The 18395-nt window shown below is 35.3% G+C and overlaps 1 protein-coding gene across 1 annotated transcript; it reads right to left on the bottom strand.

Moving 5' to 3' along the window:
* Nucleotides 1-1280: 1280 nt before the first annotated feature.
* Nucleotides 1281-15620, bottom strand: LOC132719763 (protein fem-1 homolog B-like). Its single transcript, XM_060703615.1, has 3 exons — nucleotides 15451-15620; nucleotides 7129-7255; nucleotides 1281-5780 (listed from the first exon to the last, which is right to left on the bottom strand). The coding sequence occupies exons 1-3, from the start codon at nucleotides 15580-15582 to the stop codon at nucleotides 4129-4131; spliced, it is 1911 nt and encodes a 636-aa protein (XP_060559598.1). The 5' UTR covers nucleotides 15583-15620; the 3' UTR covers nucleotides 1281-4128.
* Between the last annotated feature and the right edge of the window lie 2775 nt (nucleotides 15621-18395).

Genomic DNA, 18395 nt, shown 5'->3' with positions numbered 1-18395 from the left:
TGAGCGGCTCTTATCCTTTTGTATATATGAATAACTCGAGATATCTTGCCCTTTACCCTCTCATTTTCTCCAGTATCAACAAACATCACAAATCAATCTAATTATATAAATCAAAATTCACAAATAAAACAAAATTGAATTCAATGTTAGACTAAGGAAAGTTTATAAAAAACATTATAAATAAGCTTTGAATTTATCAAAGTATAATCTATGTAGGCCAGAAGATTTCCTTTACATATAAAGTTAAAATTAATTATTCATAACTTAAAAAATATATCAAAGGCATATACTCGAAATATGAATCAGATTTTTAGTTAACCTAAATCAAAACGCTAATAGATAAAACCATAACACATATCATGGAGATATTTTTAAATCTCTATGTAATTTGTAATTCAATAGATATTATTAATATCTGCTTAATACAAATATATTTATTTCATCTTGATTTTGAAGTAATGTAATAACTCTTTCGCAAATCAATCATAAAACTATGGTACCAACATCATGTTTACAAAAAAAAAAAATCATTAGATATAGTTTTATACCCTTCAACCAATCTGCCCTGGAAGCCCCATATATTGTCTGATTGTGGAAAAAGCTTGGAAGCGTACAGTTTGGTTAGCTCAACAGGTATAGCATTGGACTATGAATCGGCCCATCTTGGTTCAATTCCCGGACGGTGCAGGTCACTTTTGTTATGATTGATCATGAAATTGTTTTTCTGGTCATTCGCACAGTACCACTGTGCTCTGGCATGTACAAGTTATTAATGCCTTGTGAAAGTGAAGGCCTGCCCAGGAGTGATGAGGTGACAGAACTATACTCAATGTACTCAATTCAGTGTGGCTAACTGCCGTGATCCGGAGTGAAAGTTCAGTGTGGCTAACTGCAGTGATCCGGAGTGAAAGTTCAGTGTGGCTAACTGCCGTGATCCGGAGTGAAAGTTCAGTGTGGCTAACTGCAGTGATCCGGAGTGAAAGTTCAGTGTGGCTAACTGCCGTGATCTGGAGTGAAAACTACTAACACCACCACCACAGCTTGGAAGCTTGTTTGAACCACTCAAGAAACTAATCACTGCAGCTAAATATGGCTATGACCCTGTAGCGCTCAAACCCACAATCACTGGGTTCAGAGACATTTACCATTAGCCAACCACTCTCTATACTGTAAATAACAACTGTTTTAAAAACTGGAGAGAAAAATTTACATAATAAAGTTCTCATTGTCTTAAGGGAAATAACAACTACATGTATTTGAAAAATTGAAAACAAAAAAAAAAATTGTTAATTTTTCATTGAAACATATACAGCATATACATATTCATCATAAGTTCCTAAATGAAGTATTGAAATATCAATGAGATATAAATTATATCACACAGTTACATTCAAAGATGTAAGAAAACATACCAGATAAAGATTTAATGACATCAAGGACTTTTTGACATCTATTGTGATAACATCTGACTAGTTAAATGGACAAACTATATAATGTTGCATGAATAAGAACAAAATTTAGCTTCTTTCTATAGTGAATATGGGCTTTTATCTCACTTCAAAGTGTGAATTTCTTTCATATTACCACTTGCACTTTCCACTCTTAAAAACATTTAAAAATCCTCACTCTTCATAATGCCATATGGTCTATTTCACTAAAATCATACTTACATGTATGCATTATTACTTATATGCTTATATAACCTGACCCACTATATAACATTTGTTTGCAATATAACCCTTGCCAAACAGCTCAGGTTATATTGCAAACAACCATATATAAATGGCCATATAACTCACCAAATATCTATATAACAAATTCATATTATAGCAGAATGACTGACTTTGAGAAAAAAAATGAAAATTACTTCATAAATTGGCAGCAGCCTTGTTTATAGATTATATAAACATCACAATAATCCAATGAAAAGTGACCTTACAAATATACATATTGTACACAACTCTATATGTAATAATAAAAAGCATAGTAATGTATATTATATGTATCTGATTTTAGTCGTACAATGTATCCCATTTGAAATTTAAAAAAAAAAGCTACACTTAATTAGGAAGAAAAAATATTTAAGCTACACTTAATACGGAAGCAAGAATTTGAAGTTACACTTAATTGGGAAGTAAACAATTTTGAGCTTCACTTAATTGGGAAGCAAGAAATTTTAATCTACACTTAATTGGAAAGTAAGAAATTTAATGCCCAACTAACAAAAATAAATGTAACAACAATCACTTTATACAAAGATTTAGACTGCATCACAGGAAATTTTAAAACAACTGCTACACCGTGAATGATATAAACCAGATCTCACTATTTAAACATGATTGTAAACCTTTTTAGGACAAAAGTACTTTTATAATTGAAATATATCACTCAACAGTCAGTAAAAAGTAATTTAATTAAAATAATGTAGATAACAATGGTATTTCAAAAGCTTAATGCCATACTTTGTAAAATATAGGGTGAAAGTTTTACATAAAGAACTAAAGGGAGATAATCATCAACATTTATATTCTTTCATTCTTAATATGCAGCAGCAGAGTATTTTCTCTATCACAGATATTTAATGTTTTAATTACATGTCAAGGTTTAATGTTGGCTAAAAAATCCTAAACTTTACAGAATTTCAGGTTTATAGAAAAAGAAATCACAATTAAAATAGTCACTTTATTATATGAATAATTAGCACCAACTAATGAAAAATTATATAATTTTATTTCATGCTTTCCGGTGTTTTACTGGAATATATCAAATGATTATATTCTGATAAACCACTAGTGAAATTTATAAAATATAATTTTCACTGTAGCTGTACTTTATTTGAATGCGGATGAAAACAAAACCAGAAATAAATGGAATAACAGGCAGAAATAAATGCCGTCATAAGTAAATGTTGCTTCTTTAGGAAAAGAAAGTCGATGTCACCATACACCATGTTAAATATTTTACAAAATTAGAAAAAATTAACAGAACTATATTTCAAAATTGATGATGTGACGTCATGATTTGGTGACGTCACCAAGTTGAATGCGCGATGTTACGCGTCAAAATCATTAAAGAATATTTTAAATCACTTAAAAAAGCATGAAATAAAATGAAAATTTATTTGTTTTACATATAAGATTGAAATATATTTCATTCGTGAACACCAGCTATTCTATTTTCACTCGTGGCTACGCCACTCGTGAAATATTGCATCTAGTGTTCACTCAGTGAAATATATTTCAATCTTACATGCAAAACAAACAAATATCCTCTATATATTTCACAAAGATGTCACAAGTGTAGTCAACATGTATTAAGAACTTATGTATTTCTAATATCTCTATATTTAATCATCAGACGTAATCATCATATCAGTTATTTATCTGAACTGTTTCAGACCTACAGCAAGTCAAATAAATGAGCCTCGTCATGACAAAACCAACACAATGGGTTTGCGACCAGCATGGATCCAGACCAGCTTGCGCATCCGCGCAGTCTGATCAGGATCCATGCTGTTCGCTATCAGTTTCTCTACTTGTAATAGAGTAGGTAAGGGAACAGCATGGATCCTGATCAGACTGCGCGGATGCGCAGGCTGGTCTGGATCCATGCTGGTCGCAAACCCATTATGTTGGTTTTGTCATGACGCGGCTCAAATTAAAACATTGGTCAAGCATACATGTAACTATCAGTGTCTGAGACTTTTGTAACTAATTATATAGAAAGAAACAAGTACAACAGTTTATCACAAAGGTAACTAATACCAACTATTATAACAATGAAAATACAGAAATGAGGGTGATGTTCACATTATACATGTATCAATATCTAACCGTCATACATAATGACTAACATTCAGCAAAACACCGTCTCCGCACATACAAAAACAACACTGTACAATACAGGCATACATACAGTAATTACATAACAAAATTATCTTGCCCTATCACAAATATCACTTCTAAGAAGCATCACAATAATCACAGCAGTAAAGAATATTCCGAGACGTTGATGGAAAAAAAACAGTTGTTTCTCTATAATAATGCTACAACTGTTTTACATCAAAACTTCTGTTTTAACTTTTCTGAAGTACTGAGCTTTTCTCCGTTACTGAGTCACATTGATGTATCAATGCCACTCTATAAAATCTTCAAGTCCCATTGGAATTAAGCCTTTAAAAGGGATATTGTGCTCCTTAATGACCTTGGAGGCCAAGCATTTCAGAGAAATTGAACTGTTTGTTTTGATAATCACCTCGGCAACCCCAGTTACTGATGCATCCATTGCTGTTTTATGGTCACGATTACAAATATCTAGATGAGCTTTGGCCTTGATAAGAGAGATCATTGACAGGTGAAGATTTTCAAAATCACTAATTGGATTATTGTATTGCACTATTATATGGAGGGGAGTGTTTCCTAGTTTGTCCTGCGCATTCACGTTGGCGCCGCAATCGATGAGTAGCTTACACAGTGGTCCGTTTGGAAATGTGACAATGTCATTTACGTGAAAATCATCCACAATGGTAGCACCGTCTGTTACCATGTGAAGTAATGTGTATCCGTTTCTGAGCTCCGGTTTTTGTTGAAGGAATCGGTAAACACATCGGTAAAAGTCTTCTTGTTCCGTATCAGGAATTTTAAGTTTCAAAATAATCACAATCAGATACAGTAACGTGTGAATGTTTTCTTCATAAACCTCTTGTAAATTATCATAATCACTGGGGCTTTCCTCTCTACGTCGCACGTCATATATCAGCTCCGCCGTGCCTCGAACAAACACCTCTCTGACTGATTTAAACTCTGGATTGACACCAAGATGAACCATTTGTGAGAAAACCTGCGCAAACCGAAGCAAATCTTTCGAGACTGACCTATATTTATTTTGCCGCAGTTGCATTGCATGAAGCCAGAGTTCTATACATCTGTCAAATCTTGCTCCATCTGCGAACACTGCACCTCTGAATATAACAGGATGTGGAACTTCAGGGTTATCTTTTCCAAGAATTCTCTCCCTTATTGCAAGCCCTTCCATATGAAGAGCTGAATGGTTTATTTTAATTGCATCTATCTCCTGTAAAGTTTTACATTCTACTTGATTGTTATATGCCGGGACTGGGTCGTCTAAATTTTTTCTTACAATATTTTCAGGATTTTTAAACCTTTCACATATACCCCTACGCATATACTTGTAGGCATTTTCAATGTCATACTGTTCTTTATCATTGGCAAACGAGGCTCCAAGCAGCTCAAGGGCATTTATCTTATCAACTTTACTGCAAATGTCCGATGAAATCAAATATTCAACAACCTCAGCCTGTACACATTCCGCTGCTACGAGCAACGGTGTCATGTCTTTGTCGTTTTTCAGAATGCTAGCGCCTTTCTCCATGAGAACTTTAACAATGTCAACATGTCCGCACTCAGCAGAGAAATGAAGAGCGGTCGCCCCACAATGTGCTCTCGCATCGGCATCAGCCCCCTTCTCCAGTAATACTTCAACCACGCTCTTATGACCCTTATAGCTTGCTATCATTAGACATGTGTTCTTAAACTTATTGGCAATAGACAAATCAGCACCGTGTTCTAGGAGGTATTTCACGATGTCTAATCTCCCGTCGAAACATGCTGCTCTGAGAGGGGTTGAGTTGGTAACAGTTGAATGGTTGACGTCTGCTCCATGCTCTATGAGCATTTTAATAATATTATAGTGGCCTGCCCCAGCTGAACACCACAGTGGTGTAGCTCCTTCGATGGCATACCCATCAAACCGGACCGTGCCTGAAATTTGACAAAATAAACTTTAGAGTAATTAGAGATATTTAGTTGGTATAATGTACGCACAAAACTTTGGATCTTCTCTGTTATATGACTTATAAACATTCAGAACTATACACATACATTATACTGGAAGGACATAGGTGTTGTAAAAATAAGTTAAGGCAGGCAATGATTTTCTAAATCTTTACAGCCCATGCCTTTCACATTGAGAAACTTCAACCTGGTAATCTTTGAAATTTGGGAAAAATGAAAAAACTTTCATTCAGTAAGTAAACATATGTTTTTGTTGTTCAACCCAAAAGAAAGCGAGGTAGGTATCTCTTTTATATATATATATATATATATATATATGTGTGCATATTCTTTCTATATGATTTTATACATGTCAAATTGTATAATCAGAAGATTTTATGATTGTATATTAACAGGATTATTAGAAAGTGAAAAGGCAGAAAAACTGTTTCAGGCCAGCAGTTAAAACAAGAGCTGTCGGTAGGACAGCAACGCTCGACTATTCTTAGTGCTTGATAGTAAAAAAAAATGCTTGATACAGTTACCACCTCCTGTTTACAGGTTGGGGTAATGATGGTGAACAAGTGTGCAATGTTTCAAAGCCATATGTCAATGAACTTTGAAAATATTTGAGGTATTACAAAAACTTTAACATAAATTCTAAGTCGAAAAAGGGGCATAATTCTGTCAAAATGCTTGATAGAGTTACCTCCTCCTGTCTACAAGTTGGGGTCATGATGGTGAACAAGTGTGCAAAGTTTCAAAGCCATATGTCAATGGACTTGGAAAATATTTAAGGTATTACAAAAACTTTAACATAAATTCTAAGTCGAAAAAGGGGCATAATTCTGTCAAAATGCTTGATAGAGTTACCTCCTCCTGTCTACAGGTTGGGGTCATGATGGTGAACAAGTGTGCAAAGTTTCAAAGCCATATGTCAATGGACTTTGAAAATATTTGAACTATTACAAAAACTTTAACATAAATTCTAAGTCGAAAAAGGGGCATAATTCTGTCAAAATGCTTGATAGAGTTACCTCCTCCTGTCTACAGGTTATGGTCATGATGGTGAACAAGTGTGCAAAGTTTTAAAGCCATATGTCAATGGACTTTGAAAATAGTTGAACTATTACAAAAACTTTAACATAAGTAGTTACGCCGACGCAGACGCCGACACTGACGCCGACGCTCGGGTGACTGCAATAGCTCTACTTATTCTTATCGAATAGTCGAGCTAAAAAAGAGTGTGTTTAGGGCCAGCAGTTAAAAAAAGAGTGTAGATAGGGGACCAAAAACAGAAATGATTTTTTTTCTGACATAAAATTTCCTGTATTACCTGTCTGTTCAATATTTGCTTCAAAGTTGCTAAGCAACACTTGAACAACTTTTTCTTCACCATTTCTGGCTGCAATAATAAGTGGTGTGGTGATCTGTCCATTCTCTTCTGTGAGATTACTTAGTACCTTAAAGCAGAAATAAGATATCCATTTTAACTCATTTACAGCTGACAGCGCATACTGCCAGTTTTCACGTCTGTGTCCTTACCAACTTGGCTATTTAATCATTTTGAAATTGAGATTCATAAAGTTATATACATATTTAAATATGTAATAGTGAAAAAGAATGAAGCTATGCCTTTGCAATTACAATTATTTATTAACAAAACTATTATAATACTTCAAGAAAAATATCTTCCTGTTTCACCCGTTAATGGGAGATACCTTTAGCATTCTTATTCTATTTAACACATATGAAAAATATTGGATATATAAAAATATTGTATGGGTTATTTTTATGTATGGGAACTACTTCTTTGTAAACAAAATAATGGGTAGACTAGTTTCAGTACTCCATATAAGAACTCAGAACTAACTGATATTCTATATCTATAACATATTGGGATTTCCATGATTTGTGTTACAAGCCAAATATGATGTGTAACAATCAATTTTTTAGTGAATGAGCATATTAAAAATTAGTTTTAATTACTTTTTGTACAGGAACTTCTCACATGCTAGTATGGGTCAAACCCTTCATACCAAATTAATAATGTTTAACTATAAATACAGTGCACACATGTCAAGAAAACCAGTATGCAACTATAATTCATAAATGATTTTGTTTTACTTTTTCTTTCAGTTTAATATAACATTATCGTCGAGTGACCCGTTTTTACGCTGCTCTATTTCGACACCATTTTATGATTTATATTTTGCCTCATAATTGATACAAGAGGCCGCTTACATCATTACTGTACTACGCTATAGCCTAAAGGGGATTCCTCTAGTTGGTTAGATAAAAATACGTAGTAATTAAGACACCCAAAGGTAAGACTAAGCATTTTTTATACCTTATTTAAGAGATTTTTGTATGATTTCACTGAAGCAATTTTGACCCTCACTTTACTATGTCATGTTTTCCTTGAAAAAATCGGATGGAAAATATTGTAATGCCCTAGAAATTTTACCTTTTGTGATTTCACTGGATTTCAGTCTTGTTTATTTCTACTTTCACTTTCATTTTGTGAAGCTTTTACTGGCGACAACACAGTAAATTCTGTGGTGTCCTAATGAAACATACAGGACATCAACGTAAATCTACGTATTGTGCCAGCAATTTAATCCTTCCTGATTCTGGAAGATTTTCCCTAAATGTTATCCATGGTAGAATCCTGTGTTTATAATCTGTTTTCGTGACTTCTGTCATAATAGTTAATTCCTTTATTTCACACTCAAGATGTTAAAGTTTGATTGTTTATGATGCAGTCTCATTTAATATGTAAATCTGCGTTATAAATCCATCTGAATATAATTGTTAACACTGTTTATTTATGATTATTTGAAATGCACTTTTCCTTGTCGGCCATGTTGGACTATTACGTCTACTGCTAAATATATTACGTAGGCACTAGTGAATGCAAGGGATAGTTCTTTATCCCATAATTTGTTAACTTATATTGTTACTTAGAAAATGTAATATTTTAATGTGATTATTCTTATTGTAAGTTTTGATGCATATATTTTGTTGATTAGGTGCCTATTTTTGGCGCAGAAGATATCCCACAAAATTATTGTGGAGCCCACAGAAAAAGCTGTGGAGCGTTCCTCCCACAAGAAAATCTGTGGGGCGTCTTTCCACGAGAAAAACTGTGGAGCCCACAAAAATAGCTGTGGAGCGTCCTTTCCACAAAGTGGTGGAATGTGTGGGGACTGTGGCATATAAATAGCCAGCTTTCCTTCAGTCAGGAGCTTCAACATCCAAAATTTACTTTGTGCACCGTTTTGGCCTTTTTTTTAAAATTCTCAATACTTTGGCATTTAGATCTATTCGAAATTATTCTGGTGCACAACGATTTTATTAGTTTATTTTGGGATTTAACGATTTTATTAAGGAATTTGACATCTATTTTTGTGAAGTTCAAGTTTTATTTTGATTAGAAACTTTAGCGAGGGAATTTTAGATTGTAACTTTAAACTGTATGTGTATGTAACACAACGATTTTTTGTGACATAATAACTTACACTTAATTTATATTTAAGCTGTTTAATAAACTTTAGAAACTTTAAAAGTATTTGTAATTTTTTCCCTCCTTAATTATTTTAACGTTGAAGTTCAAACTTTGTGCGTGCTCGGTGGCCAGTCAACTATCAGAAGCAGACGACATGAAATCACGGAGAGCAGCCAGAAAAGATAGTTGCTGTTAAAGTTGGTCACGGAGAGCAGTCAAAACGGATAGCTGCGGGCATACTACAGCAGAATAAGGTGCATGACCTCACGGTGAGCAGACTAACAAACAGTACAGGGCAGCATAGAATTGCAGTCTACAGAGGAGGTGTCAAACAGACAGGGAATAGACAGATAGACCTCAAAAATATATCTGGCCAGCAGGGAGCAGTTGACATCTAGAACAGTTTAAGGCTCACACTACCAAGCGCAGGAGCGTAACATTTTATGGTGGCAGCGGTGGGATCTACTGATTTCAAGGGTAGATCCAGAGATTCGAACCTGTACTTGGTGCTACCAGAGAGATTCATTCATCACTATCAGACAGCGACAGCATGGAAAGCCCTAGACCTGTCGACAGCGAGGGAGTGATAAGTTTCAAGGATGGTCAGCAGACAGTAGGAGTGCAGGCCAGGACGCTTGACTTTGAGACGGCCGACGAAATGTCTGATGTGGCTTCAGTGTTGAGTGATGTTTCAATACAGATGAAGAAAAGTGAGCAAGAGAACACCAATGTGAATGCGGCAATAGAAATGTCAGCTGTGATGAATGGAGTAACAAGCGTATTGCGAGATGTGGTCAAGGAACTGCAAGAGCTGAAGCAGGCCCCTAACAGGCAAGCAAGTATTGACGACTGCTCGCAGCGACAAGATGCACGAGGATCCCGTGCGGATCAAGAAGCAGGGGTGTCTTATGGGGTAGGAAGAAGGTATGATGTCCCGAGGAGAGCACCCATAGACTATGGGTATGGTGATCACTGTGATCAGGCATACGTAAGAAGACCTTATGTCAATAGTCATAATAGTCATGCATTTAATGTAAAAATTCCTTCTTTTACAGGCAAAGAAGACTGGGCGACATGGATAGCCCGCTTCGAAGCTGTTGCCTACAGGTATGGCTTGGGACGAGAAGAGAGGTTAGACCAGCTTCTGCCTAGAATAGAGGGTCCAGCGAGCGAATTTGTATTCACTCAACTGCCCCCAGCTGTCGTACAGAGCTATGATGACCTGACTGCAGAGCTCAACAGCCGATACAGGAGAATAGAAACTGCACGATCTTTTGCTGCTAAATTCAGCAACAGAACTCAAGGGAGCGGGGAAACAGTTGAAGATTATGCGGCGGACCTGAAGAGGTTGTACGACAAGGCGCATGGCTACAGGGATAGAAGGACGAGGGAAGAGGATCTGGTTAGAAGATTCCTTGATGGGCTCAGAGACGAAGAGATGAAGTTTTTGATAGAATACCACAAAGAGCCCTCCAACATTGACGAAGCGTTATTTCATGTGGTAAACTATATGCAAACAAGAAATGCCTCAAGAGATGACAGACAAAACAGACATTTGAGACAAGAGTACCAAGAGGAGGAACATGCTGATCTATTAGATTGTGAAGGTATATTTAGGGTACCTGAAGGGGCCGTAAGCGTTAAAAGTGAAGAGGAAAGCAAAGAGATGAAAGCTCTACACCAAATTCTCGAGAGGGCTATCTAAGCTAGAGAAGGCCGTAGAATTGAGAAGACGGAATCAAGCAAATGGTCAGGTAAAAGAGAAGTTGAATGCTTCAGCTGTCATGAAATTGGTCACTTTGCAAGGAATTGTCAGAAAAAGCGACCTAATGACATAAGGCATGTCGATATTACAGATAATGACAAACAGGAGCCTTTAAACTTAATCGGACCAGCTCTTGGGGCCAAAGAGAGGTCCAACTAAATCAATGTAGACAGGCCAAAGAAAACTTATCAGATGTGCAAGATGTAAAGGGATGCAGAACAACTGGCAGGAAATCATCAGCATTAGGATCTGAGGGCGGCATGAATAGCTATGTCAACGAAGAACCATTGGTATTTACGGTGAGCACTGGGGCATCACAGACTATACTTTCATCAAGGGTGTACGGGAGATTAAGTCATGATGAGTGCTTACAATCGGAAAGTATTTGTTGTCCAAGTAGAGTCAGGGACTCTCTGGTTGGAAACAAAAACATACAGAGACTTAGTATTCAGTTGGGGAAACTGAAAATGGTTAGGAACATAGCTATTGCAGATATTGAAGAGGACGGAATCCTCGGCCGAGACATCCTAGTTGCTGATCAGTTGGGTCCTGCTGAATTACTGCTTAGTAGAGGTATAATGGTACTAGGTGGTACCAAGATACCATGTTATCAGACCAAAGATTCATGTGGAAAGCATAGACTATCAGTTTCTGGTTCTGTTAGTGTATTTGCTAATTTAGCAGTTTTAGGTGATGTTAGCAAACATAAATTAGATACTCATCCGGGTGACAGGAGGCTAGCAGATCCATGTGATGAACCTTGTAGCCAAGGGGGAGTCACTCAAGCAGTGAATATGAGGAATGCTGTGTGTTCAAGTTCAAGTCCCATTGAGGCACCTACCTTGAATGTAAGGTTGGTTTGTGATATCCAATCAGTTGGGGAACTTACACTTGGAAAGTGTTCAGAGGTGAGCATTGTAGGGGCAATGCAAACTGTATATGTGGCTGGCTTTGAGCACTGGGATGAGAAGGAGGCATCAGCTTTGGTGAATGCCACCGAGTGCACTTTAAGGCATATAACGCTTGCTGATGACAAAGTCAATAAACCTAGAGCATGCATTAAGATAAAACCAACTTCTAAAGTGATGTGGTTTTGGAGGAAATCCTCTTTGATACACAGGATTTATTACATGAGGTTACGTAGTTGCCTACATAGGAAGCAAGCCTTTGGCTTCCTTAAAGTGGTCCACCAAAATCAGCAACATTGCATGGCTAGTAAGAAAAAACTTTGCAGTGTGAAATTAGAAAATATCACCTTTGATCCAGGGGGCAAGCAGTTTCTAACATCTACGAGCCAGATGAGCAGACAATCATTGACGAGCAAGATGAGCAGACAATCATTGACAAGCAGGATGAGCAGATAATCATTGACAAGCAAGATGAGCAGGCAATCATTGATGAGCAAGATGAGCAGACAATCATTGACAAGCAGTATGAGCAGACAATCATTGACGAGCAGGATGTGCAGACAGTCATTGATGAGCAGGATGAGCAGACAATCACTGATGAGCAGACAATCAATGAGCAGATGATCTATGAGCAGGATGAGCAGACGATCTTTGAGCAGGATGAGCAGGCAATCTATGAGCAAGATGAGCAAACTATCGATGAACAGAATGAGAAGACAGTTGACGAACATATGTGGTTACAAAATTTATTATTAAAATATAAAATGCATGCTTAATTGTTAAGACCTTAAGTCAAACTAATTTGTTAATGTTTGAGAAAGTCTGTAAAATTTCTGTGCATTAGGCATCTGTTGAATTTACATTTTAAAGTACTCATCAATGTTGGCATTAATGTAATTAATTAACTTTTAAAATATTTATTGTCATATGTGAAAAATGTATATATGGCAACAGGAGTTTTGCCATGGAAAACCGGGGGGTAATGTAATGCCCTAGAAATTTTACCTTTTGTGATTTCACTGGATTTCAGTCTTGTTTATTTCTACTTTCACTTTCATTTTGTGAAGCTTTTACTGGCGACAACACAGTAAATTCTGTGGTGTCCTAATGAAACATACAGGACATCAACGTAAATCTACGTATTGTGCCAGCAATTTAATCCTTCCTGATTCTGGAAGATTTTCCCTAAATGTTATCCATGGTAGAATCCTGTGTTTATAATCTGTTTTCGTGACTTCTGTCATAATAGTTAATTCCTTTATTTCACACTCAAGATGTTAAAGTTTGATTGTTTATGATGCAGTCTCATTTAATATGTAAATCTGCGTTATAAATCCATCTGAATATAATTGTTAACACTGTTTATTTATGATTATTTGAAATGCACTTTTCCTTGTCGGCCATGTTGGACTATTACGTCTTACTGCTAAATATATTACGTAGGCACTAGTGAATGCAAGGGATAGTTCTTTATCCCATAATTTGTTAACTTATATTGTTACTTAGAAAATGTAATATTTTAATGTGATTATTCTTATTGTAAGTTTTGATGCATATATTTTTGTTGATTAGGTGCCTATTTTTGGCGCAGAAGATATCCCACAAAATTATTGTGGAGCCCACAGAAAAAGCTGTGGAGCGTTCCTCCCACAAGAAAATCTGTGGGGCGTCTTTCCACGAGAAAAACTGTGGAGCCCACAAAAATAGCTGTGGAGCGTCCTTTCCACAAAGTGGTGGAATGTGTGGGGACTGTGGCATATAAATAGCCAGCTTTCCTTCAGTCAGGAGCTTCAACATCCAAAATTTACTTTGTGCACCGTTTTGGCCTTTTCTTTAAAATTCTCAATACTTTGGCATTTAGATCTATTCGAAATTATTCTGGTGCACAACGATTTTATTAGTTTATTTTGGGATTTAACGATTTTATTAAGGAATTTGACATCTATTTTTGTGAAGTTCAAGTTTTCTATTTTGATTAGAAACTTTAGCGAGGGAATTTTAGATTGTAACTTTAAAACTGTATGTGTATGTAACACAACGATTTTTTGTGACATAATAACTTACACTTAATTTATATTTAAGCTGTTTAATAAACTTTAGAAACTTTAAAAGTATTTGTAATTTTTCCCTCCTTAATTATTTTAACGTTGAAGTTCAAACTTTGTGCGTGCTCGGTGGCCAGTCAACTATCAGAAGCAGACGACATGAAATCACGGAGAGCAGCCAGAAAAGATAGTTGCTGTTAAAGTTGGTCACGGAGAGCAGTCAAAACGGATAGCTGCGGCATACTACAGCAGAATAAGGTGCATGACCTCACGGTGAGCAGACTAACAAACAGTACAGGGCAGCATAGAATTGCAGTCTACAGAGGAGGTGTCAAACAGACAGGGAATAGACAGATAGACCTCAAATATATCTGGCCAGCAGGGAGCAGCTGACATCTAGAACAGTTTAAGGCTCACACTACCAAGCGCAGGAGCGTAACAATATCTCCCTGTCTGCTGACCTCATTTCCTTATTCTCAGGTCATGTGGCAGTAAAATTACTCAATATAGTGTTGTTTTGGGAGCATTTTTTCACCTTAAAGCAACCTGTACATGTTGTAGATTTTTTTACGGTTATTAATCGATGAATGAATGTTAATTGAAAATTAATTGGATATGTTTATCTTATTTGGATGGAATGAATTGCCATATTCTAATTAGTTGCTCCACTACAGGTATTATTTTGTTTTTGCAGGTTCGACAAAGAAAGTAAAGGTGCTATTTTCCAAGGTATATTTTTCAGCAAAGGAGGTCAAACAGACTAGGGCAACCATCCAAACCACTGTAAAAAATACAACAATAGCATTTACCACATATAATTATGCTTTATCTGTTTATTTATGAAAGAAATAAAGAATAGATAAACTATTTTTTCACTTGTTCAATGTTGATACTTTGCAGGTCTATGCTCTTGATATTGGTGAACAACGTAAGTAAATGTATTATGGTGTACAGTCTCCTGTAGTGTGTAATTAAATTAGCCAATCAATGGCATCGTTTTAGGGCACTCTCAATAAAAATGACCGCTCCTGGATGATTGTTCATGAAAAGGAATAGCTGGACAACAGCTTAATTTACCCATTTCATAAAGGATAGAGATTTTTTCAAATAAAAAGTTAAAACATTTTAAACAATACAATCACATGTTTCTTATTGACGCATACAAAACAATCCTTAAGAAGTTAAGGGCGTCGAAACTGGTCACTCGAGGATATAATGATATGCAATGATATGGCAACAACGTACCTCTTTGTAATACTGATTGATATAATATAACGTACAAATAATATTTTTACTCACATTAAAAAAAACACACACATCCAAATCATTTGTCTTCTGTTGTTTGTTTGTGTGGGTTTTTTTCGGGTTTTGGTCAAATTATTAGCTGATTAGTACTTATCCGAAAAGTGGTTCAGTAATGTGAGATTATTACCTCCTTAACAATACTCTCCCTGTCCAAATTCCACAGCATGGCAAAAATGCTAATAGCCCGTCCATCTCTGGCTGCCTGATAAACTTTTTTCTTTAAAATCTGGAGATCAATTTGACTTATTTGCGTTGACATTATAATCTAATTTATTTCAGATACGGGGTTATCTTTTCTTGAATTAGATAAAGTCTGTGTGTCCCGTCCGAGAAATACGCTCATGCCGTCCCAGGTGGTGGGTTTGACATTACTCTAGGAGACGGCCTAGTGGTTTTAATGTGTGTACCATCAACCGAGGGATAAAGAGATTATATTAATCCACGTGTGATCACTCTTTCTCCTATATCATTCTACATGCTATTACTTTTTGTTCTATATTCAGCCACGTGTTATCACTTTCTGTTCTATATTCAGCCACGTGTTATCACTATTCATTAACGTGTTATCACTTTTTTTCTTTATTCAGCCACGTGTTATCACTTTTTGTTCTATATTTAGCCACATGTTATCACTTTCTGTTCTATATTCAGTCATGTGTTATTACTTTTTGTTCTTCATTCAGTCACGTGTTATCACTTTTTGTTCTACATTCAGCCACATGTTGTCACCTTCTGTCATATATTCAGCCACGTGTTATCACTTTTGTTCTATATTCAGCCACATGTTATCACTTTTTGTTCTATATTCAGCCACATGTTATCACTTTTTGTTCTACATTCAGCCACGTACGTGTTATCACTTTCTGTTCTACATTCAGCCACGTGTTATCACTTTCTGTTCTATATTCAGACACGTGTTATCACTTTTTGTTCTATATTCAGCCACAAGTTATCACTTTTGTTCTTCATTCAGCCACATGTTTTCACTTTTTGTTCTATATTCATTTTTTTGTTATCACTTTTTTGTTCTACACTCAGCAACGTGTTATCACTTTATGCACTATATTAAACAAGGTGTTATCACTTTCTGTTCTATATTCAGCCACGTGTTATCACTTTCTGTTCTACATTCAGCCACGTGTTGTCACTTTCTGTTATATATTAAGCCACGTGTTATCACTTTCTGTTCTATATTCAGCCACATGTTATCACTTTTTGTTCTATATTCAGACACATGTTATCACTTTCTGTTCTATATTCAGTCATGTTTTATCAAATGGTTGCAGTTTGTCTGTTCACTAAATAAATGAATGTCGTATTTAAAATGTCGTCAGAATATGAACTATATTGTTAATATGTTGTTATGAGCTGTAAATTCCAGTAACTAGAATCTCAATACATTCAAATCTTGTTAACAAAGGTCACTCAAAGGAAAGACCAAACATGACCTTCATAGACAAGTGGTCCTTATTTTGGAGGTTGCTATGTTCTATTTAATCATTGCAGGATAACTGGAAACTGTAACAAGTAACTAAAAATAAAACGTTGATGAGAAATAAAAATGCTGGCATTTCTGATGCATATATGATGGGCCGTTTAGCCTATTTTTATGTACTTTATCTTATTATCTTTTAATATTGAATTAAGAACATGTGAGATACTTGTCACATGAAAAAACTGAATGTGACACATTTTGTGATAAAAGTAGCAAAATATAAACAAAGTTAGTATTTGAACTTTAATACAAAATACTAAATAATAATTTCTTCACTGATTACTAGAGCACAAAGCAAGCGAAAGATGGCATAGCTTTATTTCTGGTCAATGAGTAATGTGCACAAAAAATGTTTTTGAAAAATGAATATATTAACTTTTCCAGGCTTTAATGGCCTTTTAATTTAATCTAGTTTCGTCCATTCTATCATTTTTTAAAACTTCAATCGTTAGAAAATGTACTATTTACAGTAAAACTTAATGAAAATTTAATTTTGAAGGTTTCTTGAATAATTTCAATATTTTAATCTCACTAATTACTTAGTTTGTATATTTTTTATTTTCTAAATGATTTGTTGCAACTCGTAATACATTAGTATATACCGTGCCATACCGTAATATTATCATATTAGCACAACGTGCTTATTGGACTATTGTGATCGATCCCCTCTGCCCGACATTCGTCGGCGTCAACAAAAACTTTATACAGCATCTCATCTCAAACCAATGAGGCAATTACTGGATGTTTACCAAATGATTTAAGGCAATATAAAATAGTAAATTTATGTCTTTGTCATAAGATACATGTATTTGTTTGTTATAAAATGCAATATATTTTTATGTGCTTTGTACATTTGTAGTCTCTTGTAATTCTGTATAGAATGGCTATATGTATACATGTTCTTATGATATATTTTATGTTGTATTATATTGTGCCATGTATATAGATTAGAGGAAGTCATCTAAAAATCACACCGCCGACATGAAAGCAAATCATGTGGATACAAGCGAACACTTAAACGCAAGCAATGATAGTTCGACAAATAACGAATGAAAAACAGACATACAATAATTAAATGTGAATAACGGTACCTTATATTTGTAGTATAACGAGATGATAACGAAGAAGACTACATGTACATCATTCTTTCGCTTATAAATTAGCGTCTTTTCATGTTTTTTTTTTACTTTACATTTAAAGATATGCGGAGATGGGATCGAATTTGCCAATTAAAACGATATACATGTATATATATATTTTTTTAGATATGACCAACACAATTCTAATACAAATTTTATATTCTATATTTGTGTTGTAGAACTCCTGTCATCAGACCGCTGTCTCAAATATGGTCAAATAAAAGTTAACATGCTATCAAGAAAGGTAATTTATTAAGAATCATTTCAGACTTGAAATTGAGTTGCTTCCCCTTAATCGTTATGGTACATGTAATATAGTATACATATGCCTTTCTTCACTCGAGCTCTGGTCCTAACAACATCAGTTTAAGTGTTCACAAATAAAATAAATATGAAAGCTAGTTGGAGTCAGAATTAAAAATGTTCTAAACTTTTTTG

This window comes from Ruditapes philippinarum, unplaced genomic scaffold, assembly GCF_026571515.1.
Source record: "Ruditapes philippinarum isolate M1 unplaced genomic scaffold, ASM2657151v2 ctg17458_1_1_1_1, whole genome shotgun sequence".
NCBI lineage: Eukaryota > Metazoa > Mollusca > Bivalvia > Venerida > Veneridae > Ruditapes > Ruditapes philippinarum.
This window is presented reverse-complemented; position numbering and strand designations above follow the sequence as displayed.